The following is a 12,449-nucleotide window of genomic DNA, read 5'->3' as shown; positions in this document are numbered from 1 at the left end:
CATTTTCCATTACCCGCCTCCAATCTTGCTTCACAGACAGTATTTTGTAGCAAAATGATCTTTTCCAAAATGTAGGTGTGATGATCAAATTCTTTTTAATTTTTTTAGAATCCTTTAGTGGATACTCACCATCTATAATTTCATAGTCAGAATGGTTTTCAGCTGCAAATAATAAGAAACCTCCACTGGGTGGCCTAAACACACAGGAGTGATCTTACTCACAAAATAAGAAATCTGGAAGTAGGTGCTTGCCAGCGTTAGTCCATGGGCTCAGGGCCAACATCTATGTGATTCTCATGGCTTTTCTTTTATGCTCGTTTTGGCTGCAAAGTCGCTGCTATTGTTCTTGTCTTCATTCAAGATCGAAAAAAGGCAGTAAAAGGAAGGATGTTCCAGTAGATCTACTCTCGTATTTCCTTGGCCAGAACTGTGTTACATGGTTATCTCTAGCTGCAAGGGAAGCGAGAAAAATGAGAATTTTAGCATTTTTAACCTCCAAACCAGTGGTCCCTAACCAGGAGTGACTCGGCTCTACAAGGGAATTTCAGGCAATGCCGTACCTGGAGCAGGGAGGGGTGGCTGCTACTGATATCTTGCAGGTAGAAAAACAGTCTACAATGCACAGGACAAGTCCCCACAACAAAGGGTTAACTGGTTCTAGATATCAATGGTGCCGAAGTTAACATGCTCTAGAGCAGAGGCAAGCAAGGGAGAAGGGACGTGGGAATGGGTTGAGCTACTCCAATCTGCAGTTTCCTACATGCCTTCCCGGGGGTTTTAGTGCCCAACCTGGACGTTTCCATGCCCTTAATTATTTATCGTCCTCACTGACGAAGGCCTCACTCTAGTCTTTTTAAACCACTTGTCAGGCATTTTCTCACCTCTCTGCTTTTGTCCAGTCATTTTTTCTCCAAAAATTCTTCCCTCCAGGCCTGGACTGGCCAAGTCACGTCCAGACGTCAGATCTCTCTCAGCGCCATCCTCTCCCCTCAGTCCCTACCCTGGCTCAGGTGTTCATCTATGTCCTCCCCACACATGTTTCGTTTCCCGCTTGGATTGTAGGAGTTAGCACTTCTTGTTTCAACTATTTGCAAGCAATCCCTTGGAATCATAATAATCTATAATGAGAGTGATGATTTCGTTTATAAGAATAATCCCGCAAAATAACATCTAATAGGATTGCTAGAAAGATTAAATGGAATCTTTTTAACTTAATGTTTTGGATTGATAATACATTCTCTTTTTAATTTAATTTCATGTTTTAAATTCATGATATATTCTCCAGGCCCACTCTTCTATTTCCTTTAGGTTTTTCCTTAAAAGTCACTTTCTTGGGAAAATTGGCTCTGGTCCCCCTATCTACCTACTCCCCTTCAGCACCTCCTACCCTCCTACCCACTGCTCCTGTTACTCCTCATCACCACCCCACATGCTGCCTGTCTTTTTCATTTATCTGGATTATTATCTCTCCTCTATTAGAGTGTAAGTTCCCAGGAGCACAGAGACCTCTCTTCCTTTTTGACTGGTCCTCAGCATGTAGAAGAGGGCCTGTTAGATGCACGTCACATCAGTGTGTGAACAGGGCTCAGTGATCAAACAATGTACAAAGACACACGGTGTGAAATCTAACCCAGAATTGCCCCCTCCATCCAGTTCCCAGTTTGACCCACCTCCAGGTTTCTCTGCATCCTTCCAGAGTTCATTGTGCAGGTGTGAGAAAATGTGAACATGTAATCTCACCCTCTCCCCTTTATGCACAGGTAGCATGGCCTACATACCATTTTGTACTTTGCTGTTTCCATTGAACAGTACATCACGACGATATGTCATATCAGTGTACAGAGATCTTCCACATTCTTTTAGACAACTACATATTGTACCACTATATATATGAACCATAGTTTAACCAGTTTGTTATTGATAGCTAGTGGGAATAGGTCAGCTCTTTTCAAACAGGGCAACGGCGTTGTTGGCAATAAATAACTGTTGCTTGCATACATGTTCAAGTGCTTTTGAAGAATAAGTTTCCAAAAATGGAATTGCTGGATCAAATTGTATATAAGTTGTTAATTAAGGTAAATATTGCCAAACTGCAATTTAGAGGCTTTTATCAGTTTACTCTTTATAAGACGTATGAGAAGGCCCTACAATGGTATTTTTGAAGTGTTGGATTTTTGACTGTCCAATAGATGAAAAATAACATCCTAATGTCATTTAATTTCTGTTTTTCTAGGTCATAGGCCAGCAAACTTTTTCTATAAGGGGTCAGGTAGTAAATGTTTTCAACTTTGCAAGCTTTTCAGTCTCTGTTCTAACTATTCAGCTCTGCAATGTAGCTCGAAGCAGACGTAGACAAACCATAAATGAACGTGTGTGCCGGCCAATAATAACACAGCAGCAGCAGCCGGTCAGGTTTGGCCTGTGAGCCACGGTGCGTGACCCCTGCTGTAGGTGAGCACCTTTCCGTGTGGTTAAGTACCATTCGCATTTATTATTCTGTCAACTGTTCATATCTCTTGTTTATTTTCTTTCTTGGGTGTCTTTTTCTTCACGCTCTTTCTAGGTGTTCTTTATATATTAGTCCTTTGTCTCTGTTACATATTTCAGATGTTTTTCCTACTTGGCCTTTGTCTTTTTACTTTGCTTATAGTAATTTTTTTCAATCCAGAAGTTTTGGGGGAGCATTTATTATTTTTTTTAATTTAACCATGTTCTTTGCAAGTGTAGCAGTGTGGACCTGCTAGCAGTCAGCCAGAAAGCAAATCACTTTTCCTCTGAGCCTGTCATGAGTGGTCCCTCATCAGCAAGGGATCCTAACCCACCAGAGCTCAGCCAATAGTTACAAATTTGAGGATTTGGGAAAGTACTGTGGTTTCTGTTTTTGTTATTCCTCTTCATACTGGGAATCCTGTGAGGGCTGAGAAATTTTCTGTCTCTAGCCCCTAAGGCATTGTAGACTCAGTAAGTTTTTGTGGAATAAAGTAACTACTTATTGAACTATAAAATTTGAAAGAAACTTAACAGTTGGAATGCCCTGTCCTGGAGAGAGCTTGGTGAAAGTGGTGCTTCCATACATGACTGATGGCAAGACAAACTGAGGTACTACTTTTGAAAAGCCACCTGGCAGTGTGTACCAAGAGGTAGGAAAATATGTATCCCCTTTCGCATAGGAATTCCTTTTCTGAGAATCCATTATAAGGCAGTAAGTAAAAGAAATACACAAACAAAATTGGAAGTAGTGTTAAGCACAAAACTATTTCTTCCATCATTATTTTTAATTACAAAAAGTAACGACCTAAGTATCCAAAGGTAGAAAACCCTTTCTGTAACTGGTAGTGCATTCCCCGGATAGCAGACTGTGTAGCCATTGTTAGGCCTGATTGAGGGGAGGATGGTGGATGGAAAGGTGCATGAAATGTGCATCCTTGAGAGGAGGGTTGAGTAGGTGGAGCACAGAAGACTTTTAGAGCAGTGAGAACACTATATGATACTGTAACGATGGATCCATGTCACTGTGCATTTGTCCAAGCCCCTAGAAGGTACAACACCAGCTTAGTGTCAACTGTGAACTTTGGGTGATTATGATGTGTCAGTGTAGGTTCATCAGTTGCAGTAAATACACCACTCTGGTGTGTGTGTGTGGGGTTGTTGATAATGGGGGAGGCTATGCATGTGTGGGGCTGGGAGTATATGGGAAATTGCTGCACCTTCTTAATTTTTCTGTGAATGTAAAACTGCCCTAAAAATAGTCTTAAAAACAAACAAAAACATATAGCCAGATAAAAATATATACAATTGTGTGTGTGTGTGTGTATAAAATATACTGACTGTAACCAAGTAAATATAAATAAATATACAGATAATTATATGAGAGAAAATAGAACAAAAAATTTACTTCACTATATATTTCATTTGTGAGATTATGGTGATTTTATAAACATTTCCCATCTTCTACTTTTAATGTTGTACTATTATATATACTGTCTCTCTATATATGCACATATATGCACACTACAACATATACTATACGTGAATAAATTTATTCACGTATAGTATATAGAGATAGAATATCTATATACATATTTATTCATATGCATATTTATTCACATATAATAAATTTATTAACTAAACTTTGAAATTGTATGTCATTCATGATTTAATTTAATAATTAAGGAGATTTGCACTGTACACAAGGCGCTGAGCTGGATGCTGTGGAACTCCGAAGTGACTCATGGATTTTGCCTTCAAATTTCTCACTGTCTATGGGGGAAAAATAATGGTTACATAACTAATTACATTACAGCTACATTACAGCTACATAAAGTGCTGCCTAGCGTAGAGAGACTAACTAATCACTCTCCCTCCCTTTCAGACTCAAAGGAGCTGGAAAAGTGTCAAATGCAGTATTAACTTCTGCAGCAGTTAAGCCCGCTCAGAGAGTGGTCAGGGCTTCTTCCTAGCTCCCCTTGAGAACTAGCGCTGTAGGATGGCAGGTCTGTGCCACTGCAGGTGACACGACAGGCGGGTGTGACAGGACAATGGGATTAGGACAGTGGTAGGCTGAAGGCCTCTTCTGCAGTGCTTATGGCTGGGGGTGCGGGGAGGGGAATAAGGGAAAAGGCAGGATGGGAGAGGTCAGAGAAAGGCCCACACACCAGAGCCCGCCTGGTGGGGACAGTGATTCTCCAACACCCCTTCTTCCTGAGAAAGAACAAGTTGGGGATAGAAGGAGAAGGACGGAAGCTTCCCTGGCATTTCAGGCAGGGCAGACGTGTTAATGGGAGTCTTCCCTTTTCTGTGGGGAGGGGCAGACTCCCAGAATACTCTGCTGTGCCTTAAAAGCTCAGAGAAGAGATTATGATGAATAATCCCTGATTCCACACAAACCCCAGTTATTATCTTTAAGGCCTATTTCTAAAACTTTTTTCTTTCTACTGAAGAGACCGCAAGCTTTGGGGCCAGCAAGAAAGTTCAGGTGGGGAAAAGGTTCCGCTTGCAGGGACCCCAGCGGGTCTGGCCTGGATTGGTGTTGCTCTCGGCCTGTGGAGTCTGCAGGCAATAATCTGACCTCCGAAGGTGCAAATGAAACTAGCCCCAGGACCTCCACACACAGCCTCTTCCTGTGCAGGAAAACAATTGCCCTGCAGGAAGCAAGATACAGCAATACACTTATTTTTATTTATTGAGGGAAAACAACCAACAATAGCCCTCCCCACTCTGCTTCCTGAGCAGTTAACAGCTGTCTGGACCTGCTCAAGACCAGGCTAGATCACTGGCCAAGAGGAAGTGACCTGGAGCAGAGGAGAGAAAAAAACAACCATGAGAGAGCTACAGTTTTGATTCTTGCGGAAGAGTGATGAAGAGAAACAACACGATTTGTATCAGCTCTGAAAATCAGCCCTGAGTCACCACTCAGGACCTGGTGAGGCCCAAGAACTCCTTCGCCCTCTCTGGTTGCTTTTACTGGACTTCTCTAGGAATCCCTGTCTGAAGTTGCTATAGGCAAAAGAGGATGTTTTCTGATTGGGTAGCAGGACGAGATGGACTAGTTAAACTAGAGGGACAATAGGGGTTTCCAAGGTTCAGTTCAGTGACCATCTTCAAAGTTAGCCTGCATAATAAATGGGTGGGGTGAGGACAGGGTATGGAAGAGACAGGTAGGCTAAATAGATGGATGGATGGGAGGCAGGGAGATTAGACAGATAGATAGATAAGATAGATGGATAGATAGATAGATAGATAGATAAAAAAGACAAAACAGAGGAAAACAAAAAAAAAAGAAAAGAGGGAAAGAAAGAAATTAAGAGAGGAAGAAAGAAAGAAATGGAAGAAAAAAGAAGAAAGGAAAGAAAGAAAATAGTGAACTATCATTTATTTAAAAGATCTAGAATAATCCCTTTATACTGGTCACCTGTGGGACCTTTACCTTTTACCACAATTCAGCAGGGTAGGTAGGTAATGTTGTCTTTGTTAAAAAGAGGAGGCTGAAACGAGGCTTCACATGCAGGTCTGCCTGACTCGTTTCCACGCTGGTAAAAGCATCGGTTTGCACGTCTCTTCCAGAGAGTCCTCTCAGACCTCCATATCTCAGCTTCACTTTTCTACTCAACGCTGGGTTTCCAGAGAGCCCTCGTCATACTTCTACCCTAGCACTTCCTTTGGTACTGAAACTGATGTGTCCCCTTCCCCGCTGGAACTGAAGCTCCTCAAGGCAAGAGATCGCAATTCTCACTTTTTTCCATTCTTGTTTTCTCTGTTCACCTCTAATTGGGTTATTTCAAGATTCCTATCCTTTAGGTTGCTTATTCTATCTTCCATTTGATTTATCCTGCTGCAAATTCCCTGTGTTGAATTTTTTTCATTCATGGAATTTTTCAGTTCCAGAATTACTGTTTCATTCTTTTTTATATTTTCTATCTCTTTGCTAAACTTCTCATTTTGTTCATGTATTTTTTCCCAATTTTGTTGAATTGTCTTTTGTGTTTTTCTATCTTTATTTCCTCAACACAGCTATTTTGAATTTTTATCTGCTAGACTACAAGATTCTGTACCTTTGAACTCAGTTATTTGAAGGATTACTATCTTTGGTGATGACAGGTGTTTTTTTAAATTGTTGATTCTTTATGTTCCTTAGATTTACATTTCCCTAACTGCTGGGTGGTTACATTGATGATTTCGCCTTTGATGTAGTGGATACCTCCTTAGATCCTTACTAGTTGCCCTCACACGGCGCATACTGTTTGTGGAACCTGTTACAGCTGGGGGCACTCTCCGACCTTGTATTTACACATATGCTCTGCAATTCTTCTTGTAGCGGAATTCTTAAGCTTCTATGTCTTTTTTTATTGATTGATATTTTAGAGAGAGAGAGGAAAAGAGAGACAGAGGCACACTGATTGGTTGTTCCATTTATTTATGCATTCATTGTTTGACTCCTGCATGGTTTTCACAACTCACCTGGGCTGGTTGCTGAAAACTTCTGTTTTGTTTTCCAGAAGGTGGTGCTATAGATCAAGTTTCTGGTTTCCCTCTTGCCCACAAATCCTGTTCTGTTTTTCTGATAGCGCTCTATTTACCGAGCTTACTTGCTGTCAATTTTGGAGAGTGTGCAAGGAGCCACCACAGAGTGGGGACAGATGTGGGTTTAGCACTTGGGGTATTGGGGTGCCTGCTAGCTGGTGGAGGCATTCCTCCCTGAGGTCTCCCAGAGGTTGCTGGGAGAACTTCCTGCTGAACTCCTGAGTGTAGTCAGCAGTAACCCTATCGCTTTAATGCCCTTTGATATTTGCACCTGTCTTTTTTCATCTCCTCCCTACCTTCAGTCATGGAGACCCTGCTTCAAAACTCTGGACCTGTCTTTTTTCATCTCCTCCCTACCTTCAGTCATGGAGACCCTGCTTCAAAACTCTGGAATTGCTGGTGAGAAGTGCGTTTGTCCTGCAGCGGCCAGCACAGCCGGGGTAGCTGGGCCACACACGGCTCTTCTCTTCGCCCTGCGGAGAGGACTCCATGGAGTAGTCAGCCCTGTGCTTTGTCACCGGGGGGGAAATACCGGAAGTTTCTCTCCCCCTTTTTACTGAATCCCTACTCATTTTGTTTGTTTGTTTGCTCGAATGGTATGCTAGTATCTCCCCTCTGGAGGGATGGATTTACAAGTTCTGTCTGTGGGTCTTTGCCCAAGCCAGCACTCTCCAGGTTTCACCTACCTGCTGGGTGGTTGGAGCAGGTTTGCTGGCTCTTCTGGTTCTGCAGCCCAAACGGAAGTCTGTCTGCCTGTTACCAGATGCACATGTGGGTGAGACTCCTCCTGGGTCCCTCGGCACATGTCGTTGGAAAACACAGTTCCACAGAGCAACGTCTGTTTGTGGATAGATGCCGAATTGGTTGTTACAAAGGGGAGGGGAACACGAAGTGGAGATGGCTTATGAGCCCTAATGCTGATGTTGCTGCCCTTTCACTGCCTTTGTATCGCTTGTTGGCTGTTTTTTATGAAGAATTTATTTAGTTGTGTTTAGAGAGAGGGGAAGAGAGGCAGAAAGAGAAACATCACTGTGTGGCTGCCTCTTGTATGCTCCCCACTTGGAACCCGGCCTGCAACCCAGGCATGTGCCCTGACTAGGAATTGAACTGGTGACCCTTTGGTTCGTAGGCCAGAGCTCAATCCACTGAGCCACACCAGCCAGGGCTATTGACTGTTCTTATACTGACTATTTGTGTTTTCTATTTCTTTCTCTGCTCTTTGTATCTATAATTTCTACCTATTGTATTCACACCCCTGGCATTTTGGCAGGTTTCAGAGAGAAGAGGAGTCATAAACATGTATGTTCAATATGCTGCGTTTAGACTGATAGAGCCTTTTGGGGTACAATGTAGAATGCACAAAGGTTCAAATGCCTTTGCCCTTTGGTGCAACTGTTTCTAGATAACTAACCTGTAGAAGTAATTCTGCTTGTACATAAAGAGATGTATACAAGGACATTAACTCCAGCATTGATCGTAATAGTGAGAAATTTGGAAAAAACTTATATGCTATTAGTGAGGAAATGGTTAAATAAACTTTGGTAGGTCTAACATAGAACACTGTGCAGCCGGCAAAAACAATGCTGTTGACATATCTGGAGCTCCCTATGAAATATCCTTAAATTTAAAAAGCAAATGTATATTATATATGATCCTACTTATAGTCTTTAAAAAGCCACAAAACAAGGTGTATTTTAGTTCATACTTACTGGTAAATATAGATTATAGATAACTAAATTGCTGGTGTGAATTTTAGGTCCTGTCCAAGTGACGGTGCTCTGTGACTCAAGACCAGGCACATCCCATGTTTTCACACTTACCTAGAAAGGGAACCTGTTTACCCAAAGCTCTCATTCCGCTGAACATGTCATGCAGGGATCAGCACTGAGTACACCAACGATATCCGTAGAATGCTATCTACAGAATGGTCACTTTCTTCTATTGCCACGGAAGAGCTCAAATACCTCTTCTGCAAATTAACCTGGGGCGGTCATTCCAAAATGCCTACACTGGCTTCAGTGTGTGTTTGTATAAATTATCTATTGCTACATAGCAATTTACCTCAAAAATTAGTGACTTCAAGCAATGTACATTTATTATCTCTCAGCTTCTCTTGGTCAGAGATCTGGATATGGCTTGGCTGGGCTCTCTGATTCACAGTCTCCCACAAGGTTGCTGCAAGGCCAGGGCTATGGTCACCTCGAGGCTGCACCAGGGGGATTCACTTCCAAGTTCACTGACATGGCAGTTGACATGATTCAGTTCTTTGCAGGCTGTTAGCCAGAGGCTATGCTTAGTTCCTTTCTATGTGGGCCTCTCTGTAGGGCAGCTCCCAACATGGCAGCTGGCTTTACCAGAGTGAGCAAGTGAGAAAATCCAGAGAGCATGAGCAAGTTGGAAGTTAGTCTTATGTCACCTAAGCTTAGACTCATCCATCACATTTGCCATATTGTATTTGTTAGAATAAGTCACTGGCTCTAGCCCAGCCCACCAGGTCCAGCTGCCCTCACAGGGAGGTGCTTGCATCTAAGAGTGTGAATACCAAGAGGTGGGGGGCATCTGGGAAACTGCCTGCCTTTTTTGACAAGGCCTGTGATGGTATACTTACAGTAAAGGAGACCATTTGTCCTTGGCATTCATTATAAATTTATTGTCAAAAAAGAACAAAGAGGAGGAGGAGGTGAATGGGGGAGGAGGGGAGAGGAAGAGAAAGGAGAAGAAAAAGAAGAGGAAGCAGCAGCAGCAGCTGCCTACAAATGTGACTAACAGGTTACTCAAGGGGCTGCCGGAGCAAATGAAGAAGCAAAGATTTTTCTAGGGTAGGCTAAAATAACCTTTAGACAGAGGCTCTCGGTCAGATGACATCTAAGCACGGGTGTTTGCGTACAGTAGGTGCTAAAATTTTTCTTTCTTTTAACTTTTCATTTTGAAATAATTTCAAGTTACAACATAGTAAAAGAATCCCACACACTCCTTACCCAGGTTCACCACTGGTGGGTAATTATATTTTGAATACACTATGTAATTTGTCACAGTATTTGTAACTATAGAAGCTTTGGGATCTGGTGAGAGGTGTACGAGGTGGGCTAGAGCTGGCATTTCTCAAATGCTCTCTTCTTTCTCCTGCTCCAGAAAACCCTGAGCGAGCAGCGCTGTACTTCGTCTCCGGCGTGTGCATCGGGCTGATCCTCACCTTGGCTGCCCTGGTGATGAGGATCTCTTGCCACATGGACTGCCAGCGGCGTCCCCGGAAGAAGTTCCTGCAGGACCAAGAGAGCAGCAGCAGTGGCAGCAGCGACAGCAGCGACAGCGAGGATGGCAGCTCAGACACAGCATCTGACATCTCGGTCCGAAGGCACCGCCGCTTTGAGAAGACTTTGAACAAGAACGTCTTCACGTCCGCGGAGGAGCTGGAGCGCGCCCAGCGGCTGGAGGAGCGGGAGCGCATCCTCAGGGAGATCTGGCTGAATGGCCAGCCCGAGGTCCCCGGGACCAGGAGCCTGAACCGCTACTACTAGGGGCGGGAGCAGACCCCGCACCGCTGCAGGCCGCCCGGAAGGGAGCAGGGCTGCGGGCAGGGTGGGCATGGAGGGCTGAACGCAGTTCTGCTAAGATTCCTGCGGAAGCCGGAGTTAAGCAGTACACCCCGTTTTCTAGCCAGAAGGACCGATTTCTCCTTTTTGCCTAAATTTATGGAGGAGAAAAACCGAGTCGGTTTATCAACCTTTCCCGGTCTTGGAACGGTGCTCAAGAACTCTGTCCAACAATGTGGATGGAGATTAGAGAAACAGGACTGTGGTTTCTCATGATTTCTGAGGATCTCAGAAGTTTCTGCAAACTTCACAACTGTGTGTTACTCCTTTATGAAAGGAGAGATGACCATAGCGTGAGGGTAGGAGCAGCAGGGTGAAAAGCCAATAAAGCCAACTTTCTGAGTGACTTGTGCCGCGGAGGCGATTCCGACCCAGAGAGCATGAACCGTGCTTATTATTTAAGGCTGATTTTTTTATGTTATGTGTTGCAACGGCAACCTCGTCCATTTTAACTGGCACCTCAGGGATTAAAATCCTATTTTTTAGTGTATTTCCCACTTCATTCCTGAAAATGAATAGAACTAATGTATTATGGGATATGTGTCAGTGAACTAGACAATGCCAATAACCTCAAAGGATGAAGGGTTTTATTTTAAATAGTTTATTAAAAGTATATATTAACTTGGATATTTGAAAATGCTGCCTAAGAATAAAAGCAATGTCCCCCCCCCCCTTTTTGGAGAGAAGAAAATTTTATTTTGACTCTAGATAATCATGATTTTAACCATTCTGTTTTTAAAAAGTTTGGATTTCCAAGAAAAGAATTGAAACAGGAGATGAGAAATAAAGTCAAAATTAGGATGGGATAAAAAAATAAATGTTACATAAAATCTTTTTTGTTTCATGTCTGTCACCGTGATTATCGTAAGTGGCAACCCATTTATATAGGTGGGTTTGGTCTTTTACGAGGGCCCCTGAAATAATTGGAGAATTGGTAAAAAATGGAGAAATAGCCCCTGTGTGACTAAAGGCTTCTCATTTTTCTGTATGTTACGGTTACAAGATAGTTGAGTAATTGTTAAGCAGATAGAAAAATAGAATTACCTAGGGCTAGAAATGAGGAGGTGGCCCTGGATGGAGAGAGGTTGGTAGGGAGGGAAGAGAGGCGGGGCTGTGCCACTTTTGGAAATGGATTACAGGGGAGGAAGCAGCCTTCTCCGGCCTGACAGAGACGGTGAATGCTATCTGCCCACTCCCTTCTCTTGACGTGCAATGGGTTCCGTAGCCCGTGTGGATGCTTCAGAGCCTTCGACTGGGAGGGTCTCAGTGTCCATTGGCTTTATCTCCATGCCTGAGAGGATGGTCAGACTTCCTCCCCTGGGGTCTCTACTGCTTTGCAACCTGCTCTCTGAGATAGAGGCTTGGAGAGCTGGCTTAAGAAGTGAACAATCACAGATCTCAAGTTTCCAAGGGGGCAATACGGTTTGCTTGAAACCCTCCGTGGCTGGCCCAATTGTATCATTTTGGATGGCCTCATTGGCTAGTGACAACTGCTAAATATCCCCTGGGCTTAGATGAACATTATCTATCTTGGTCTCTGGCTTGCAGGGAAATGAAATAATGGAGGGCTGCTTCCCTCCCCAGGATGCATCTAAAGCTGGAAATGGGGAGGGACACGACCCTTGTAAGGCAGGGACTACTGGGACTGCGGTGGGTGAGGTGTTTGTGGAGGTTCTGGAGCGTCCAGCTTTCCCGTTCTCCAATACCCAGATGCCTTTCTACCAAGTTGATAAAGTTGCCATTTCTAGGGTAGTCAGGGCTTTGCCTGAAGAAAAATACACTAGGTAACAGTTCTACCCCCTGCTTTACTTCTATATACCAGTGATTCCAACTCTT

General features: G+C 43.4%; 1 protein-coding gene across 8 annotated transcripts in view; it reads left to right on the top strand.

Moving 5' to 3' along the window:
* EVA1A (eva-1 homolog A, regulator of programmed cell death) overlaps positions 1 to 11,447 on the top strand; it is a 51,622-nt gene extending 40,175 nt beyond the window's left edge. For all 8 annotated transcript variants that reach the window (XM_037064936.1, XM_037064933.1, XM_037064932.1 and 5 more), the window contains one exon: positions 10,153 to 11,447. In XM_037064936.1, coding sequence (XP_036920831.1) covers positions 10,153 to 10,538 — 386 coding nt within the window. In that variant the 3' untranslated portion in view covers positions 10,539 to 11,447. The remainder of the gene's footprint in view (positions 1 to 10,152) is intronic.
* The last annotated feature ends 1,002 nt before the right edge of the window (positions 11,448 to 12,449 follow it).

Source organism: Sturnira hondurensis, unplaced genomic scaffold (assembly GCF_014824575.4).
Source record: "Sturnira hondurensis isolate 20B ecotype Veracruz unplaced genomic scaffold, ASM1482457v3 Scaffold0015596, whole genome shotgun sequence".
NCBI classification, from domain to species: Eukaryota; Metazoa; Chordata; class Mammalia; order Chiroptera; family Phyllostomidae; genus Sturnira; species Sturnira hondurensis.
This window is presented reverse-complemented; position numbering and strand designations above follow the sequence as displayed.